The 20,346-nt window shown below is 36.5% G+C and overlaps 1 protein-coding gene across 1 annotated transcript in view; it reads left to right on the top strand.

Annotated features, from left to right (window-relative positions):
- ADAMTS3 (ADAM metallopeptidase with thrombospondin type 1 motif 3) overlaps positions 1–20,346 on the top strand; it is a gene marked incomplete at both ends in the record, with an annotated part of 278,402 nt that overhangs the window by 235,323 nt on the left and 22,733 nt on the right. Inside the window, 11 exons of the mRNA XM_080697857.1 lie at positions 1,418–1,501; positions 3,305–3,461; positions 4,206–4,311; positions 4,699–4,842; positions 5,511–5,643; positions 7,328–7,441; positions 10,298–10,443; positions 11,610–11,785; positions 13,165–13,298; positions 15,488–15,611; positions 18,940–19,020. Coding sequence (XP_080553983.1) covers positions 1,418–1,501; positions 3,305–3,461; positions 4,206–4,311; positions 4,699–4,842; positions 5,511–5,643; positions 7,328–7,441; positions 10,298–10,443; positions 11,610–11,785; positions 13,165–13,298; positions 15,488–15,611; positions 18,940–19,020 — 1,399 coding nt within the window. The remainder of the gene's footprint in view (positions 1–1,417; positions 1,502–3,304; positions 3,462–4,205; positions 4,312–4,698; positions 4,843–5,510; positions 5,644–7,327; positions 7,442–10,297; positions 10,444–11,609; positions 11,786–13,164; positions 13,299–15,487; positions 15,612–18,939; positions 19,021–20,346) is intronic.

Genomic DNA, 20,346 nt, shown 5'->3' on the forward strand with positions numbered 1-20,346 from the left:
TATAAATATAATATAATATAATATAGAGTAGACTATATAAAGAACTAAAATAATAAAAAGTACCCAATTAAAAATAGGATATTGAAATAAACACACTTCTCAAAAGAAATACAAATGGCTAACAAACATATTTAACATCATTAGCAATCAAGAAAATATAAATTAAACTACCCTGAGTTTCTGTCCAACTCTAGTTAAAATGAAAATCATCAAGAATATAAACAATGATAAGTGCAGGTTGAGGATATTAGAAATAGGAACTCTTCTACACTGCTGGTGGGATTGTAAATTTGCAGCTGCTATGGAGATCAGCATGTAAGTTCCCTGCAGGTTTTAGGTTTTCTGTGCCTGCTGTCCAAATAGCAGTTGGTTTTTCATTCCTCTGCTAGCTACTGTGACAAGTGTTAGGTACCTTTCTTTTGAGAACAGCTAAGAACTTTGCAATCTAGCCAAACAGCTCCACCTTTCTTATTCCTGCCAAGTTCAGCATTTATTTGTACTCGCTTTGCACCAGCTTAATCAGAAGATATAATTACAGCCCACTTTAGATTTCTATCTGCAGCTAGCTCACTGTGTGGTTTTATGTGCCACTCAGTCTATACAGGCTTCATCTTCCTCATCTGTATAAAACAGAGTTGGACTGTGACCTCTGACAGTGCCTTAATTTCAGTGTCTAAGATATTAGAGTATACCAGATCACTTTTAGAAATTTCAGCTGAACTTCAAAAGTGAAGTAACAAGCGGTGGCCTAATTTTGCTCCTCTGACTTGTATCCAGGGATACATCTGATGTACATGTATACAATCACCTTAATAATTTAAATACTGAAGAACATCTCTCCTACTTTAATTCTAAGCAGTCCTTGCCCCAGCTGATCCACCTCCTAGCAGATGGTTCACTGGGAGAAGTACCTCCTTTCTTGCCCACAGATCAACTACCAAAACTACACAAACCTCAGGATAATCAGCCAGATATAGCATCTTGCTGGCGCCCATGAGCACCCCAGTAGAAAAAGTCTGCCATCTTTTCTCTCCAGTATGACTGCAGTCACTCTCAGGCTAGCAGAAAATTTTTCATTCACCCTCTTAGACTTGCTTTTGGTGAATGTTACACATGGGTTGCATCACAAATGCTCAGAATCTAAAACTACAATAGCTTAACGAAACCCTTTCTGAGTGCATTTTCTATATTCAGATTGTAGTGTTTACAAAATGGGTAATTTACATACCTAAGGAATCTATACCCAAAGCTAATGAGAGATGACTTCATTTCTGAGTTCAGGTTAAACTAAATTTTAATAAAAGTAATTTGACTAGAGTTCTTGTGGCAATTTACATGGCTGATCTTTGAAATGTTGTGCATCTCATGAAATCCTTTCAAATGCCTTTCTGTTAACAATTTTCTGCCCTATTTCTAGGTAAATGAAATTTACCATGATGAGTCCCTCGGCGTGCATATAAACGTGGTCCTGGTACGCATGATAATGCTGGGTTATGCAAAGGTAAAAGATGTTAAGATATGTGGACTGTGAACATTAGAGACTGAATTAATACATAAGAAACTAAATTGCTGAAGGTACAAGCACACTGGGTCTCACGAAGAACCCTGATAGCCCAAGCCAAGGAGGATAAACTGCCACCATGAGAAAAGATCTCCAGATATGAGCAAAAGATAAATGATTTTGTGCTACTACAGTTTGCTAACATATTTCTGTCTAATGGAGATGAAGATCATTATCCTGACTTTAGGCAAGACTCTTGTGAATAAAAATGAATGGATACCACTAATGGAAAAGAGATTTTTCCCAGCTTATCATTGTCATCAAGTTCGTGATTTATAGATTCATTCAAAATGGGTATATTGAGTGCCTGTGGAGTGACACACATTTTTGTAGGTGTTTAAATGTATCAATGAAGAAAAAGACAGAGATCTTTGTCTTCTCTTGACTTGCTAAACCAATATTTACATGTATATGTTTCTATTTAAGAGTGAAGCATAGTGAATATTTTTCTTTAAAAGAGCTTTAAGCCTTTTGAAAATAAAAAATTGGATCAAAATGCACAAAGTAGGCATTTCTTATAGTACAGTTGACTTTAACCACTTTAAATTGATATGTGTCCCTGTCCTTGGAAATAATGGAAATGCCTTTTCTTTGAGAATAAGCTTACAGAAAGCAACCAAGTTGGCAATTTTCTTGATGTTTAAAATTATATGTCCTTCTTTCATCATTAATCCTCCTGATTATGAAATGCCAGTGAATTTGTGAATTTAGGAAACAGAAAATATGAACATTTGCATTTAATTGTGTATTTACTATCCGCTTATCATTGTCTAAGGATAGATTATCATTGTTCTTTATTTTCTTCCATAAACCTGACCTACTTTGTATTGCTACCAAAGAAGGCAAGTTATCTCCAGCTGGAAATGTTAACAGCTTCAGTTGGTTGCTAAATTATTTGTATGGAGAAATATGTGATCAGCATGTAACAAATCAAAACTAACTTTATTAAGAATGTAAACACTGATAGTAACAATTGCTGAAATTTAACAAAGCTCTCATCCCTTCAGCCAAGTGGAGACTCATTTTGATTCTAAGTTTCCCATTCCATCAGAAACATTCTAGAATTGAAGCTTCTGGGTTCTTGAGGGATGTACCACACTCTCCCTGAACTTTAAACTCTTGACCATAAAGTGACAGTGGAATCATTCCAAGGAACTTAATTCTATTCACTGGAGCTACAAGATAAGAGTTGTCACTATTTATATTATCATGAGTTTAAAAATTGTTGTTGTTTTCGATGTGGGGGTAATATAATTTGACTATTCCCAATAAACCATGATTTGATCAGATTTATAGCTAATGGAAGAACTATTTCCCCACATGCTGATTAATTATGGACAAAACTAAAAAAGAAATCTTAACTAAAGTCTTTTACTTTCATATCTCTGGTAGGAAAGCCTCATGCCAAAAAATTATTACCCAAATGATTAGTACTGAGTTGCCTCACAATAACAGATCCCCACATGAGACATTCCAAGAAAATGTCACATAATGTAAGCAGAGAAATAATGCTGCCCCTGTTTATTTAATGATGTAGATTAACTTTTACACAGTAAGTATTGATCATCAAGATATTCTTTATTGGCATTAAAATCCCCAAACTTTAGTAGATGTCTAAAGCCCCAAATAATATTATTAGCTTGCTTAAGAATTAGAATTCCAAATTTCACCCTATAGAAAAAGTTATTAAAGGAGGATTTGGGAAAATGTTATACGTGTATTTAACACATTGTTTCCTCTTAGTCCATCAGCCTCATAGAAAGGGGAAACCCATCCAGGAGCTTAGAGAATGTGTGTCGCTGGGCTTGCCAACAACAAAAACCTGATCCCAACCACTCTGAGCACCATGATCATGCAATTTTCTTAACCAGGCAAGACTTTGGACCTGCTGGAATGCAAGGTATTACCATTAATATGTAGAAGAAAAACTTCAGGGCATGACTTTTCAAAAACAATTCTAAATCAGGCAGTCTATTCAACTGTTCAGAACTCCACCACCATTTACTGCCCCACACCAGCCAAGCATACATTTCCTTTCTTTTGCTTCCAATGACTTTTCTGGAATTCACAATGTTAATGCCACTTAAATACCATAATAAATTATACTTGTCTTTAAAATAACGATCATGCATTTGGGGTATGGAGGGGATGCTGTAAAACACAGTGTGATTTCCACTAACTGTTTGGAATGAGAAAAGAGATGCCATGAGAAATGACTGCTGCCAAAGAACTCTCTTCCAAAGTCAGCTTGCATTTATCTAATAAATTCTGATGTGGACTTTGGAAAAAGCAGACTGATGATTTTCTTTTCAACATTGATGGAATTTCTGGCTCCCTTCATCAGTACCATGATATGAAGGACCATTTACTAAAACAGAAAGACAAGACTTAGCTGGGCGGCAGAATAGAATGGTAACCCTGGGCAGTTCCATCCCTTAGGAAAGAAGAAAATACAAACCCAAAGAATCTTTTTAGAGACCATTACCTGTGGTTTTCCCAAGAGAATGTGGTCTAATGCTAGCAGGGAAATAATGCTGCCCCTGTTTTCTGAAAAGCCTTTTTCCCCCTTAGGCAAAGGTCCAGTAGTAATTCTTAATGGGTTTTCTCATAAAATGAAAATAAAAGTAATTGTTATTCTCTACAGGATATGCTCCAGTCACGGGCATGTGTCATCCAGTGAGAAGTTGTACCCTGAATCATGAGGATGGTTTTTCATCTGCTTTTGTGGTAGCCCATGAAACTGGCCATGTGTAAGTCACTGTTGACAGCTGTAAAGGAGAAAAAAAAGGTCTTTTCTTTGCTTCTCCCAGTATTGTTCACACTTTGGGCAGAATGCATGCCAGCAGGCAGTTCTCGTCCCTTGCCAAATGTGAGGAGCTGAAAGCAGTGGAGAGGTCATGCACTGAAACTCAATGAGCAACTGTCTTGCGGATGCATTTCAGTGCCTCTCACAGCCATAGAGTAAGAAAGGGAACTCTTTCAGAGTGTTCTCCACTTCAGTGTCATTGACTTCTCTAAGGCAGACATGTTGACTTAAAAAATACATCTGTCCCCATACTTAGAGTCAAAACAGAAATTATGCAAAAGCGGTAGCTCCTCCAATTATTACCCACTAGGTTTCTTCTTCTCTGTTCTAGGTTGGGAATGGAGCATGATGGACAAGGCAACAGGTGTGGTGATGAGACTGCCATGGGCAGCGTAATGGCTCCTCTGGTACAAGCAGCATTCCATCGTTACCACTGGTCCCGATGCAGTGGTCAAGAGCTGAAGAGATACATCCAGTAGGTGCCTTGCCGTGTCAAGAGATCATTTATATTATGGCCTTTCCACATGAAATGGACTTTTAAGACCTCAATTGTAATAAAAATTCTCAGAGAACTATTGTTGATAATATTTTCCTATGAATGAGAGGCTTTGGCATAATGATTCACAGTATTTCAGATGTGCTCACAATATTTGAAGCCATGCATCTAGAGCTTTAGTGAATTCTTACAGTATTTCAAATGTGCTCACAATATTTGAAACTATACATCTAGAGCTTTAGTGAATTCTTAACAATGACTGATTCCCCTTTATTAAATCCTTCGTGGAATTTTGGCTATTGGTCAAACTTGAGTTGAAGATGGGGTGAGGAGGGCCATGCGATTCCTGCATATTATACAACCTACCCTGTAGAGGAGGTGTCAAGGTCTTCCCTGCTGAACTTTGTGGGGGATTCAATTAGTGATAGGAGTAAGGCTACTCTACTGCCTTCCTAAGGCCTGATTGGCTTTCTTTGCTGTGATGAAGTAGAATAAAGGATCTTTATCTAAATGAAATAGAAACACAAAACCTTTAAATGTATGTGAATTTGCTCTATGATCTGATGAGATTATAAAGTACATAAGCTACGAGTGCTTTCCCATTAGAATGTTACATTTAACTACACATAATATTTTCCTTCCTGCAGTTCCTATGATTGTCTCCTCGATGATCCTTTTGAACATGACTGGCCTAAACTTCCAGAGCTTCCTGGAATAAATTATTCTATGGATGAGCAATGTCGTTTTGATTTTGGTGTTGGTTATAAAATGTGCACTGCGGTAAGTTACCCACAGTCAGTTTTGTTCTTGCATCTTGAAACCTACTCATGTAGCTCCTCTTTGGCAAACTTACCGGAGTCACTGGTGAAAATATGAGTATATATCAGTTATCTTGGGTTTGCTATATTGTTAGACACTAAAACAAAATATCTTAAAATACACTGTTCATTTAATCCTTGGGAAAGACTGGATGGAGACAGATATACTTTGACAGATGAAAGAGCTGAGACCTGCAGAAGTCAAGCAACTTGGTCAAGGCACACACCTGGGAAATAGGGGCACTGGACTTGGAACCAAAGGCTCTCAGACTCCAAATCTTTACATTCCATTTTTCCTCTGGTATTTGTGGCCTTCAGATATGACTCTTAAACCTTAGATACATTGTTTTTCTTTGGCTTGATAGGCAGTATACCATGTGCTTGTGACCATGTGTAAGCGTAATGCTGGTATATTATCATATGAAAATCAAATGCATCGTCAGTAGGATGTGCGTATCATGGTCACACTCGGTTGGTTGAGTCCTAGATCTGACACTAAATGTCTCACCTTAGACACCTTATGTAATATCTCTAGCTTAATTGCCTGTTGTGTAAAATGAGGACAATGATAGTACTTACAGGGTTGATGTAAGGATTCAATGTGAAAGTGTAATTAAGGTACCTAGTAAATGCTCAATGGAATCCATTAAAGCCAGTCTTCCATGTAACTATTCACATTAGAGGTGTGTTTCATTAAAGTTCCATGCCGATCATTATTAGTTCACTTAAGAAAAAAAGGAAAATGGTTTATCATATGTCGCAATAAACTTTACGTGTTAGAGAGAAAAAAGTATTTCTTGGTACTGAAAAGAAATTGATCTGCTATTTAGCATCTTCCGTTTACAAAGCCGGGCATGGTGGTGCACGCTTGTAATCCCAGCATTCGGGAGGCTGAGACTGGAGGATCGCGGTTTGTGGACAGCCTTAGCTACTTAGGCCCTCTGCAATTCAGTGAGACCTGGTTTCAAAAATAAAGAATAAAAAATAGGGCAGTGGGTGTAGCTCAGAGGTTGAATGCCCCTGGGTTTCATCCCCAGACCCGCAAAAAAAAAAAAAAAAAAAAAAAAGAATCTTCCATTTACAGCCATTTCTTATTTATAAGCTTTATGTATGCACTGTGAGCTCCTAGTTACCTCCATTAATGTTTCAGATCTAAGAATTCTAAGCCTTTGGCTCAACATCATGGAAAAACACAATATCTGCATTAAGTAATAGAGGTTAAAACAAAACAACAAAAAAAATCCAGGTCTAAAACTTGACACTAATTAAAAGTCTATGCATGTAAGACTGCATATGGAAATTTAGCAGTATAGGTAATAAATATATAGATAAACTGTTGATTGGATTTTTAAAAAATCTACTTAAAGAATGGTAAGATGTTTATGCTTAGAGAGAAAAAGAGCAAAAGATCTAAGAGTGCACACAAGTCTGTATATGTGTTTACACAAACATTTAGCTAAAAAGCCAAATAAAAGTATCTCTACTTGCAGTTGTTACCACTGTTTTCCTTAATATGTCACAACCTTGGCTATTAACTTGAAATGAAAATATCCCAGAAACATGTCAGGAGGAGATTGTATAAGATGCATCACTGATGCATATCGTGCCATCTGCAAGTCCACTGACAGCTTAATTCTCTCTTTCAGTTTCGGACCTTTGACCCATGCAAACAGCTGTGGTGCAGCCATCCTGACAATCCCTACTTTTGTAAGACTAAAAAGGGACCCCCACTTGATGGGACTGAGTGTGCTGCTGGAAAAGTGAGTATGTCGGTATCTACAGTGAAGATTTATATGTTGTATGGTAATCATTAAAAAAAAAGTCTGGCAAATGGAGAACTGAGCTATGCTGTCATTTTTACGGAAACTGTGGTGCCTGAGGTTTCATTATGGTATGAGTTCCCTGTGACTGCTGTAACAAATTACCATAAACTTGGTGATTTGAAACACCAAAAATTTTATTTTCACATATTTTTTGGTACACAGTTTTTGTACATCTTGATGCAGTTCGAGGTGTTAGAGGCATACATGCACACAGTAGTTGTTGAGCCCTCCCCCAGTTCCTCCCCCACTCCAATCTGTGCTCAGCACAATGATTGGCTATGATAAATTTGTGTATGTACATCATGTCCATTGAGGTGTTTCCCTTTTCAAGTCTAACCCCCTCATCTCCCTCAGTTAGGGCCTCTCCTTCTCTCCACTTAGGTTTCTCCTTTGCCTGGGGTCCCTCCTGTGTCCCAATTTCTTCCTAGCTTCCACAAATGAGGGAGTGCATCCAGCCAGCCCTTCACTTTTTTTTGACTGACTATGACACTAGCCAAGATGTCCATCAACAGATGAATGAATTACAATATTATGGGATATATACACAATGGAATTCTACTCAGCAATAAAAAAGAACAAAATTGTGTCATTTGTAGGGAAATGAATAGAAATGGAGAATATTCTAATATAGTTTTAAAGGCAAGAAATCCAAAATCAGTTTCCCTAAGCTTCAATCAGTGAGTGGCAGGGCCATACTCCCTCCAGAGACACCTGTGAAGAATATGTTTCTTGTGCCTTCCAGTGGCTTCTAGTGTCTGCCCACATTCCTAACCCATGACGGCACCATTCTGACTTCAATGTCTGCCTCCGTGGTCACATTGCCTTTTCCTCTTCTATGTGTCAAATCTTTCTCTGCCCTTCTCTTATAAGGAGACCAGAAATGGCATTTGAGCCCACTGAATAATCCTGGATAATCTTCCCAATTTGATATCCTTCGTTTAATCACATTTGCACAGACCCTTTTCCCAAATAAAATTGCATTTTCCAGGTTTACTCAGGGATTAGGAACTACTATCTATGGGACCACCATTCAGCCTGCCACAGACAGCGAGGGAAGGAGCTCTTCTGCAGAATCCCCGGCCTCCTGCTAGTGGGATTTGATTTACTTGCTGGCATCCCATTCCTTGTAAAAGTTGCCCAGAAATAAAGTAATGTGAATTTATACAGAAGATTTGGCCTTGCTCCTTGGGGAAAGATGCCCAGAGGTTTTAAATCTCAAATTGTACAGTCAGGACTGAATGCTCAGAAACTGGCTGCGTGCCAAGCTATGCTACTCATAGGGCAGAAATCCTAAAACAAAGGCATGTTAAAAACTCACGTTGAAGAGCTTTGACTTGTTTAGAAATAAGATATTGTAGACAGGACTGAATGCTGGAAAAGATGATTAAGAAAGCTTTTAGTTCTTCTAGGGGTTTATTTTAGGTGTGTATAAACGGTACTTGAGATGAGAATTATGCATAATAACCTGTCACTGAAGACAGTTGCATTATGTCGAGTACTGTACTAACTACATCATACAGAGTGTCTGGCTTTGGGAAAATCCAATATCACAATTTTTTGGTTAAAATATGAGCAATGATGAGTTAATTCAGTTTTGCTTTGTTAAAGATGTCCTGGAGTCAAGTCTTAGTATCCAATCAACCTCAATATAACTATTATACTTAAATTTACAAGAGCTGGATTTTAAAAGGGGATTTTATTATATATAGTGTAAAAAAGAAAATCAAAATGTTAGACAGGAAAATAACACCTTCTGAGCACCTGCTGGACAGCATATGAAAGTGGCCTGTGGTTCTGTACACAGTACAGAAGGCGCCTCCATGCAGGGCTCTAGTGGTACCAATTATCTCTTTGCCATCACTTCTAGGCCATTTGTCTAAGATCAAGTGTATTTCTTTGTTATATGGCCTTCAGCTATTCGTGAACCTTGCTGGGCCTTAATCTTCCTCACCTAGAACGTTAAGATTCTGATCTTACCTATCTTCCCCTCGGAATCATTATGAATTAATTTTTTTTTTTTTTGGTGGTACTGGGGATGGAACCCTTCTACCTCCAGGCTACACTCCCAGACCTATTTTATATTTTATTTGGAAACAGGATCTCTTAAGCCAGTGAGGCTGACTTCTAACATGTGCCATCCTCCTGTCTCCGCCTTCCAAGTGTGGGGATTACAAGCGTGCGCCACCACACCTGGCAATGGGTTTTTGTTTTGTTTTGTTTTGTTTTGTTTTTTTATTTTTTGTCTTTTTGGACTGGGGATCGAACCCAGGGTGGTGCACTTGCCAGGCAAATGCTTTACCACTGAGCTACATCCCAACCCAGCATTGAATTAAAATTTTATAAAGTTATAACATGCTTCAAAATCTGGATATGGTTCTGGATATGTTATTTTATTTTCTAAGTCAAAACATAGGTCTTTTGTAATCTTAAAGGGGATCGTATTACCCTTAACCATGAGTTGACATAGCTGGTGGGCAATGTAGGGTAGAAAAGTACCTATTAGGCAAGGTAGATGCTCACAAAATGATTGATTATGGTGTTGTTACTCACTGAGGAATGTATTATTTAATGATTTGAGCGAATGCTACTTTTTAAATTTTCATTTTATACTTTAATTGTGCAAGTCCGAGTTACTCTTCTAAAAGGGAATCTTGATAGCATAATTGTTTTTTGTGGATATTTTAGGTGCATTTCTTCCTGAAAATTTGAAAACAAAAAGCAAAGACCTTCAAATATGTAGTTCTTTAGCTTCAGTGTATGATTTTCATAATTGCTTTGTTTTATTTTTCTAAGTGGTGCTATAAGGGTCACTGCATGTGGAAGAATGCTAATCAACAAAAACAAGATGGTAATTGGGGGTCATGGACCAAATTTGGATCCTGTTCCCGGACGTGCGGAACTGGTGTTCGCTTTAGAACACGCCAGTGTAATAATCCCATGTGAGTATGATCCCTAAAATCATTATTTTTGGGTAGACCAGGAAATAACTTCCATATTATTTATTAATATTCTGTTATAAAATGCATGAAAATGTAGGACGTGAAAACTAGTTTATAAACTAGTGTTATTTTTGGATAAACCATCGTTTATCAATCTTGCAAAGAGTAGTTAATGATGGAGAAGCTTGAATGAAGAGTATTGAAAAAATTGATGTTTGAGAAAATTAAGGAACTGAGGAGGGAAAGTAGATCACTGTCCTTGGGGCAGGGCACTGTGTGGGTTGTGAGACCCTCCTTAATCGCAAGGGAGTGTGTTGGGAGGGAGCAGTACCAACCACATCTACAAACCTCTGGCAAGTAGGTGCAGTGGCTTCATAGAAGGGCAATAAAAAGGTGTTGAGAGATGGACAGTGAACTATTAAGGGGAAGGCAGTCTTTTATTCACACAGACTAAATTTAGTCCCTACTATGTGCTCAGAAAACATTACTTTTAAAAGAAAAATTAATGGAATTATTAAACTTAGTATATCCTTCCTACGTAGGCTTTAACATGTGGGCAGCCCTTTCTTTCATTTCTGGTAGCAGGATGTCTTTGAGCATGTCTTTGATAAAGACTACCAGAGGCCACATTCCTGTCTTCATGGGAAGAGATGATGATAGTATTAGAAAGAAGTAACACAAATGGCCAAAATCATAAGAGCAGCTGAGGTTGACTATGAGCCAGGGTCTATTCTAAATTTTATCTCATTTAATCTTGACTGACATTTTCTATAGAAGCCAGCATGAGTATTTACATTTTACATAAGAGAAAACAGAGGCTTGGAGTTGTGATCAAAGATTCTTTGCATCACATCTTCATGTTTTATATGTGGTAGAAAATATAATTTTTTTGCCTTTGTATACTTGCTTTTCATTTCTTTAATATATTTTTGCCATGCATTTAAATTGAAAAGGCAATTTAAGCCGAGTTTTAGGTCTTTCACCCCGCATTAGGGAGAAAAGGGTGCTTTGGAAAAGGACAGGAATTAGGAAGTATGAGTTCATTCACTTGGTGCTGGCAGCTTGGAAGCTCTGGCTTTCTGCCCTGGAGCCCTGTGTCTGCAAGCTTCAGTGGCTGGGGCTGGATGGAAGCCAAATGGCCTTTATAAATGTTGTCTTTTCTTTAGGCCCATCAATGGTGGTCAGGATTGTCCTGGTGTTAATTTTGAGTACCAGCTTTGTAATACAGAAGAATGCCAAAAGCACTTTGAGGACTTTAGAGCACAACAGTGCCAGCAGCGTAACTCCCACTTTGAATACCAGAATGCCAAGCACCACTGGTTGCCGTATGAGCATCCCGACTGTGAGTAGACTCCCGCTCCTCCCTGCTGTGTGGATGGTCACTTAGACTCTAAGCTTTGCCAACACTGCTGCCTTGGACTCTTGATCCCTACTCGGTAACTTAGGAACCATGGTGCTTTTCGGGGCAAGTCGTCCTGGGTTTCCAAGAATAAGGCTAAGGTTCCCCCTTTCCTAGAGAGGGAGCAATTGTGGCGTACAAAGTGCCTCGCAAACGGCCCCATCACCATCTCCAGTGAAATGACCAGCTGGAAGTAAAGCCTGGGAGAGATGTTGGGTTTCCTAATTTAGGTGAAATCCCTCTCCTAAGAAACGCTTTTGGGTTATTCGTGTGATCTTTCATGTTGGAACAACTAGAGAAAAATACAGTTACTTTACAGCTGAGTTGGGACCCAGAAAAAGGACATTATTTAAAAACAAAATATTCTTCATAAACGTTTTAACTTTTATATTGTAAACTAGTTGTTTAAAAATACTCTTTTAGCTGGGCGTGGTGGCGCACGCTTGTAATCCCCACGCTTGGGAGGCAGACACAGGAGGATCGCGCAGGTTCAAAGCCAGCCGCGCGCGCTGGCTTAGGAGACTCTGTTTCCAAATAAAAATGTAAAAATAGGTCTGGGAGTGTAGGCCGGAGGTAGAAGGGCTTCCAGGAACCCCAGTACCACGAAAAAAATAAAAATAAAATAAAAATAAAAATACTCTTTTAATGTTTCACATCTTATACTTGAAATCTTGATTAGATAAATTTCTTATTTTGGGTGAATAAGAGGACATAGTCAGCTGGTTATCATGTGATACAGCATGCCACTGCATTCAATTTAAAGCTCCTGAAGGAAAGGTGGATGCCTATGGGAGTTCCAAGTTGCAGTGCTTCCAGTAGAAATGCATTATTTTTATTTATTTTGGGAAAGGTAGCCATATAATCTCTATTTAATTAATAAGATCCCACAAAAGGCAAAACATATCCTAGGTGATTGGGTCACCAAAGAGAACCCCTTTCAGAGTTCTGAACATTATCAAAACAAAATTGGTTTTAAATTAAAATTTATTAAAGTGAAATTTAGAGTTGCAATATAGTCTGGATTGCCTGGGGCCATCCCAGTTTATACCTGTTATCCTTACTCAGCTATTAATGGATCCCTTTTTCACTCTTAGCATCCCAGGATAGATGACAAGCCATTAAAGACATTAAAACAATTATGCCAGATATACACATTGGCACCTTTGCAATCTTCTCCTACTCCTTATTTTGTTATTTATACAGTATTCCTTTTGTTTTCAGGAGCCCATATTGAAACTTAATATTTTAAAAATTAAAGAAACTATGCTGCTCAAACATTCTATCTTATGTAAATAGCTCATTTTATCCCCCCTCGGATGCAGCCAAGAAAAGATGCCACTTATACTGTCAATCCAAAGAGACTGGAGATGCTGCGTACATGAAACAGCTGGTGCATGATGGGACGCGCTGCTCTTACAAGGATCCCTACAGCATATGTGTGCGAGGAGAGTGCGTGGTGAGTTAGACTGCTGACCACAGGACAGTGTGACTCTACCTGTACTACCAGCTATATGCATATTGCAATTTTATTTTCAACATATTCTTATCTGTGAAGTCAGTCTATGAAAAGTTCAGCAGATAAACTAAATTTGGGAGAAATTGTTCTTACTGAAATCAGTCTTTCACCATTGGCAGAATAAAATTCAAATTGATTTTCTGATTTCCAGCCAAATGTATTTTCTAAGGAACAATGCCTCTGGGTTGTGAATACAATTGAAACAATGTTTGCTTTGAGTATTTTGCTAGTAGCAATCTACCATTAAATACAAGATCTTTTAAAATGTATTATATTATTATTATGATTATCATCATTAGTAGTAGTAGTAGTAGGAGGAGGAGGAGGAGGAGGAAGAGTAATAGTAGTAATAGTAGTAGTGGTGGTGGTGGTTGTTGAATTGGACCCAGGGGTGCTCTACCTCTGAGCTACACTCCTTCATTCCTTTCTTATTTTTTTTGAAACAGCATCTCACTAAGTTGCCCAGGCTGGCCTAGCATTTGCAATCCTTCTGTCTTTGCCTTCTAAACACTAGGGTTACAGGCATGGGTGGCTCAGATTAAAAAACAAAAAACAAAAAACCAATGTTCAATATATTCTTTTCTTTGAAAGATACACAGTTCTCTTTCTTTCTTCTTACCATCCAAGTAACTCTAAGCTTAAACGCTGAATTCCACATCAAAACAAAAAGTACAGAGGGGGAAAAAAAAGTCTTTTGTTCCATTTAATCTCTTTCATGGTTTCTTTTCCTGTTCATGTTCACAGTTAAATTAATACTAAATCATTTTTATTAGCTGACTGGCGCACTGCTCCTGACACCTACTTCCTTTTCACTGTGGCAAAACTAGTGTGGTATTAACAAGTCTCAAAGATGTAGATGTCTCAGGCTGAACTAAATTGTCCCTCAAAGAAGATGTCTTAGTCCATTCTGTGCTATGATAGTAGAATCCCACAGACTGGCTAGTTTATAAAGAAAAAAATGTTTGTCTTATGAGTCCATTGGTCTTTCTTGATGGAAGGACCACGAGCCCTGCTTGTGCACTGGCTTGGCCTGTGGGGATAGCCCTCATGCTGCAACATCCCATGGTACAAGGTGGGAGGGAGGGGAAACTATCCTGAGCCCCTCCTATGAGAACATTAATTTGTTCATGAAGGCAAAGTCCTCAGAGACCTAATTATGTCTTATTGGGTCCCATCTCCCCATACTGCTCTGCTGCATTGGAAATGAAGTTTCCAACACATGCTTTCTAAGGAGGCTATATAAACCATAGCAGTATAATATGCATCTTGTTCATCTTTTACCTCCCACAATGTCTAGTGCATTTAAAAATAGAGATATTTATGATATATATGTATACTTTTTTATGCATAAATATGTATATATTTACATTTTTCTTGTCCATTTTCATGCCATGATATATAAGTGCCAGGATGTATTGTGTATCCTTATCTTACACTGATTTCCTTTAAGGATCTGTCCCAGTACAGAACACTTTCAGTAATTCCATTAATGTGAAAATGTAAAGTGTACCCGGCATTCAAGGCCCCACCAGCTATACAGCTCTTTCACTGTTCTATTGAGCAACACTCACCTTCTGTTCACTTAAGTATCATTTAAATATTAATCTCTGAATCCACTTGCCACATTTTATTTCTGTAGCTCTGTTTTAATTTCTTTGCACTTCGGAAATGCCTTTCTACTGCGTGTTCTCTCAAGGTCCCATGAAAGGCTCCAGCACTTTGGTTTCACATTCTAACTAGAGATTACATTAATGTACCAGCCATCACATCACTTTTCAGCTTTATAAGTATGAGTGCGATGCGGAAAACATCTGATGTTATTGTGTTTTCATCTCCCCAACATCAGCTATAGCTGTGCTCAGTAGATGCTTGCTTGATGGTTAAGACAATGGATGATAGAGAAACTACTTTGAGACTGGAAAAATTTATCTTTATTACCGAGAGTCTAAATTATCTGACTTCACACTAGATCTTTAAATGACTGAGGAATGAAAAATGAGGCTACAATACAAGTTTGATGCGGACTTGCTGACTTTGGGCTGTAATTAAACAAGTGGGCCATCATTCTCTGGGATGTTATTTTCAACTTGGCACATTTAATATTAGCCACATTTAACATCTCTCCCCAGAAAGTGGGCTGTGATAAAGAAATCGGCTCTAACAAGGTTGAGGATAAATGTGGTGTCTGTGGAGGAGATAATTCCCATTGTCGAACTGTGAAGGGGACATTTACCAGAACTCCCAGGAAGCTTGGTAAGTGAGGGCCCTCATGAATCAATATCCTCTTTATGATTTGTACTTTTTGAGACTGCTTTTAGGAGTACAGACTTTTCTGAGTAAATATGATTAAGATTTAGCTGATGATCTATTTATATTCAAATTACTTTTTAAGGAACAATTAAAAAGTAAAACTTTGATTAAAGTCATACTCTATCACATTCCTGAGAAAAATAAACTAAATTTAAATAAAGAACAAAGTCAGTATTAATTATAGTAGTTAACTAAAAACTATATTTAGTTTGCATTTTTAATAAAATGCAGATATAATCAGAATGAATGGTTATATTGAATTTCTGTTGAATGTTAGCCAGCACTAAGAAAAATTACAAAACTTTATATATTAAATGTTATATTAGTGTCACTTTTATTTTAAAAGTGAGCGATGTTATCCTATTTGTAAATTTATCAATCTAGGATCTGTATTTCAAAATTAAAGAATTTATTCTAAACAAAATTGAGATACAATAAAAAATAATTTGGTATATGCTCATTGAATAAACTTTTATGCTTGTTACTCCTCCAATAATTTAGTTAGATGTATGCTGAAGGTTCTAAAGGTAGATAAGAAAGCTATCCTCCTGTAGCATGTAAAAATATTTATAATTTTATCATGTACAATGGAATTTTCATAAGGGTTTGAGTATATGTATTTATGAATATTGAGTTTTAACAGAATTCAATTATTCAATGAAATTTATTGGGGATATATTTCTGGGAATTCAGCATTTAATTATAAACTTGAATAGTGCTTTCTTTAGAATATTCCCCTGTATCTTTAACAATCAGTATCATAGCTTATAGAATAACAACACAAAACAAAATAAACACAAAGAAAGAAATTTGTTTTACTTTGAGTATCATGGTAGTAATATTTCATTTTATAGAAGAAAAGAAATGATAAAAAGTTAGTCTTGATCTAATGGAATAATTCTTATTTCTGTTCTCATTATACTTTAGTTACCTAACTCACTGTGATCCCACACATATTAGCTTTGTCTTTGACATATTTAAAATGGCAGAGCTAGGTGACCATAATCATTTCCTTTAGACATTCTCTACTTTAGTTATTGATGTCTTTGTGATTCCTATGTGATAAATTACCATGCTTTGTACTTTGAAAGTTGTTAAAAGCAAATATTGGCATTTCTGACTGGCTGTATTATTTTAATAAAGCAAAGATAATTAATAGTAGATTATATATGGTTAAGGTACAATCAAATGTAATTTTCTCCATCTTTCTCCAAAGTAATGAACTGTGCTTGCTTTATTAGAGTTATATATCATTATTTTCTTTTGGATATAAAATGATTAATTTATTTTATTTCTAGAGTGACTTAATGTAAGAAGGAAAAAGTGTTTATGATAATCATTCATTCTATATTTTATGTAATATAAGATATTGATACTGTTTTTCAAACACTGTAGAATTATGCAAACCCTGCAAATTAAGGTCAAAGAACATGAGAAAATGTTCATCAGGCATACAGATTCAAACTGTAAAAAGATAATCTAACATCCATTTCTTTATACTAATGTTGTCACTGTAGTAATTCAATAGACTAATTAACCTTTTCCAACAGGGAAACATTTAAACAAGAGATGCCATAAAGAATTCAAGTTGCTGGAAAATGAAATCTGCAAGTATTCAACTTCAAATCACCTCCATCATTTTGCATTCTTACTTAGTCTTACTTTCATTGACTATTAACAGTTTTGGGCATGAGCTAACTGTGATAAATGCATTTAATTCCAACATATAAAATTAAAGAACATATTTTGTATCCTATCAGATAAGACACATATACATTATACATAGCTCATGGCATAGTCAATGAAACAGCACGACTTTGATAAACATGAAACCCCCACTAATTAAAGACATTCTATTTAAGGGAAGACGAGAGGCGCTTTCACTTTACCCAAAGGAGCTCGTAATATTTCTCTTGCTGAAACAAGAGAAGCTAAAAATGTACTGGGTAAGTAGTAGCAGACTGCAGGAAGATGGGCATCCATAAACGGCATCAAGCTGTTTTGCTGTACTTAGCATCTTAAACATGTTACTTCTAGCGATGGCACTCAGACAAACATGGGGCCTTTCATGTGCTGGACTTTACCTTAAGCTAAGGTGATGAAAACTCTGCTTCCCAACTGACCCATTTCATTTACTCCAGACACTAATAAATATTGTGAAAAGGTTGGGTAAATCTACCCATAGGTGCATATTAATTGTGCATATGCAAGTAACAAAAATATTGTTTTTCCTGATACCAACAACTATGTATTCATAAATGAAATTTTGCCAGTGCTCATCCTGTATTATATGAATGTTTTGTAATATACTGAAGGGATAGGTTGTGTGGCCTTCCTGTATTATCTTTTTATGGAAACAGATACATTTTGGTCTCATTATTTGATCTATTATAGATTTATAATTAAGATCGTAATTCTAAATGACCTTAGGATAACTTTTAAGATGTGATATTAAGGTCTGTCATACTTGACATTATAGTAATAGAAATGACATGTGTTTTTAAAATCTCAAACCAACCAATGAAGCCTGGCTTCATTTATGATTTTTGGTTCAGAAGACTGAGTTTTAGGGTACATGTAATGGCAATTTCTGACATAACATGCATACCTTTTTTTAATTAAATGGTTTGGTCAGAGCTACAACATGTATTTAAAAATATTCCCATGATAAACTTTGATAAAGGTCTAAAATTAATTGTTCATCACAAAACAAATGAAAGCTACTCACTGATTTTTCTTTTGTAATTTCTGTAGAACAAAGTAGGCTTTTAAATATAAAAATATTTCAGTGAGATATTTAACTATCTACACTCAGACTCTTGATAATATGGAGACAGATCAAATATCACAAGGAGTCCACTACCTAAGAACATTCATACTTGGTCTTACTTAAAATCAGCTCCACTTCACGGTAGTTTTAGAAAACTAGAATCAAATAGAAGCACACAGGAAAGTATGGTATTTTCCTGAATTACTATTGATATAATTCATAGGTCAAAACAAGCATAAATAACTAGTAAGTTGATAACAAGATTACCTTTGCACTTTCTTTAATAATATTTATTTTTTTTAAAAAAAGTTTCTTCTAATTCCATGCAGGATGTCACAAAGGCTACCAATGCTGTGAAGTTAATTTTCTGAAACTGCTTCTTTCGGTTTATGGATGCCCTCTTCTGCATGCGGGAGCAGTAAGAACGTAGTGCCTGACTAACCTTGGTTATTGCTTTTGTTTTCTTCTTTGCTTTCTCCAATATTTACTACACATGCCAAGGGTACCTTAAGATGTTTGATATACCCCCTGGGGCTAGACATGTGTTAATCCAAGAAGACGAGGCTTCCCCTCATGTTCTTGGTAAGTGTTTCTGTCTGCTGGCCTTGCTTTAACATGCACTTAAACATTGAAATGTCAAAGAAACCACATATATAGTTATATGTGTATGCATGTGTTTGTATGTGTATACATATATATGCAAGAATAAGAATTATACATAATTAAGTATTGTGTGGGGTTTTGTCATTCTTCCCAACTATTCTCACTTTAAAAGAAGAAATGTCTAAAATTAGAATTTTAATTTTTGGTAGAAATTGGGGTTAGCTCATAAGCACATGAGGGAAAAATAGTTTGTCAAGTATAGTTTACTCTGTATTGGGGGATAAAAATAATATATAAATAAAACATGCCAAATTAAGGAATAATCAGAAAATTTTATCATATTCATCATTCTGTATATCTAATTTTTTGCATTGTAAGATTTACCTTATTTGTATGTGTGTATGTATATATGGCACTGGGGATTGAACCCAGAGGTATTCTATCTCCAACCTACACCCCCATCTCTATTTTATTTTTTGCTTTGAAACAGTCTTGCTAGGCTGCTGAGTGTTTCACTCAATTTTTGAGCTTAGCCTTGAACCTGAGCTTACAGGCATGCACCACCACACTAGGCTTGCACTTATTTATTTTATTTTTAGTGGTCCTGGGGTTTCTGGAAACCCTTCTACCTCCGGGCTACACTCCCAGACCTATTTCTGTACTTTTTTATTTGGAAACAGGGTCTCTTAAGCCAGCGCAGCTGGCTTCAAACCTGAGCCATCCTCCTGTTTCAACCTCCCAAGCGCAGGGATTACAAGCGTGCGCCACCACGCCCAGCTAGACTTGCATTTTAAGTTCTTTGACTGAAAATTTACCATAGGTGAATTTTGGTAGTATAATGTTAAATTTTCCTAACATGAAAATTTAACCTGGCATGTGTTAAATCTTGATTGGCACATGCATATCTATTTGCATGGGTCATTATGATTGCTAAAAGGTATTTTGGGGGAGAACCATATAGAAATGTTTCTTTAAAGGAGTTTGTAATTAAGGTGTATATACAAGTGTAAATATTTATTCCTTATCAAAACACAAAGATTTCTGAAACTAAAGCATCATCTGTTGACAGCATGAATATTTGTAGCAAATTGTTTTTGTTTCATGTGCTACTTAAAAAGACAATGGATTGTCTTATGATGTTGCATAGAATTGAGTTTTAAAATATTTAATTATATTCACTACTAGGTGCCATAACCTATCAGTCAGCCATAGTTCTTTAGTTTTCATCCCAGAATTCAGGTTGTTATCCTTCAAAAAGTCAAACTAGTTTAAAAGCTCAAGAGGAGTAAGTGTATCTAATTAAAA

This window comes from Muscardinus avellanarius, assembly GCF_963383645.1.
Source record: "Muscardinus avellanarius genome assembly, chromosome: 6".
Lineage (NCBI taxonomy): Eukaryota > Metazoa > Chordata > Mammalia > Rodentia > Gliridae > Muscardinus > Muscardinus avellanarius.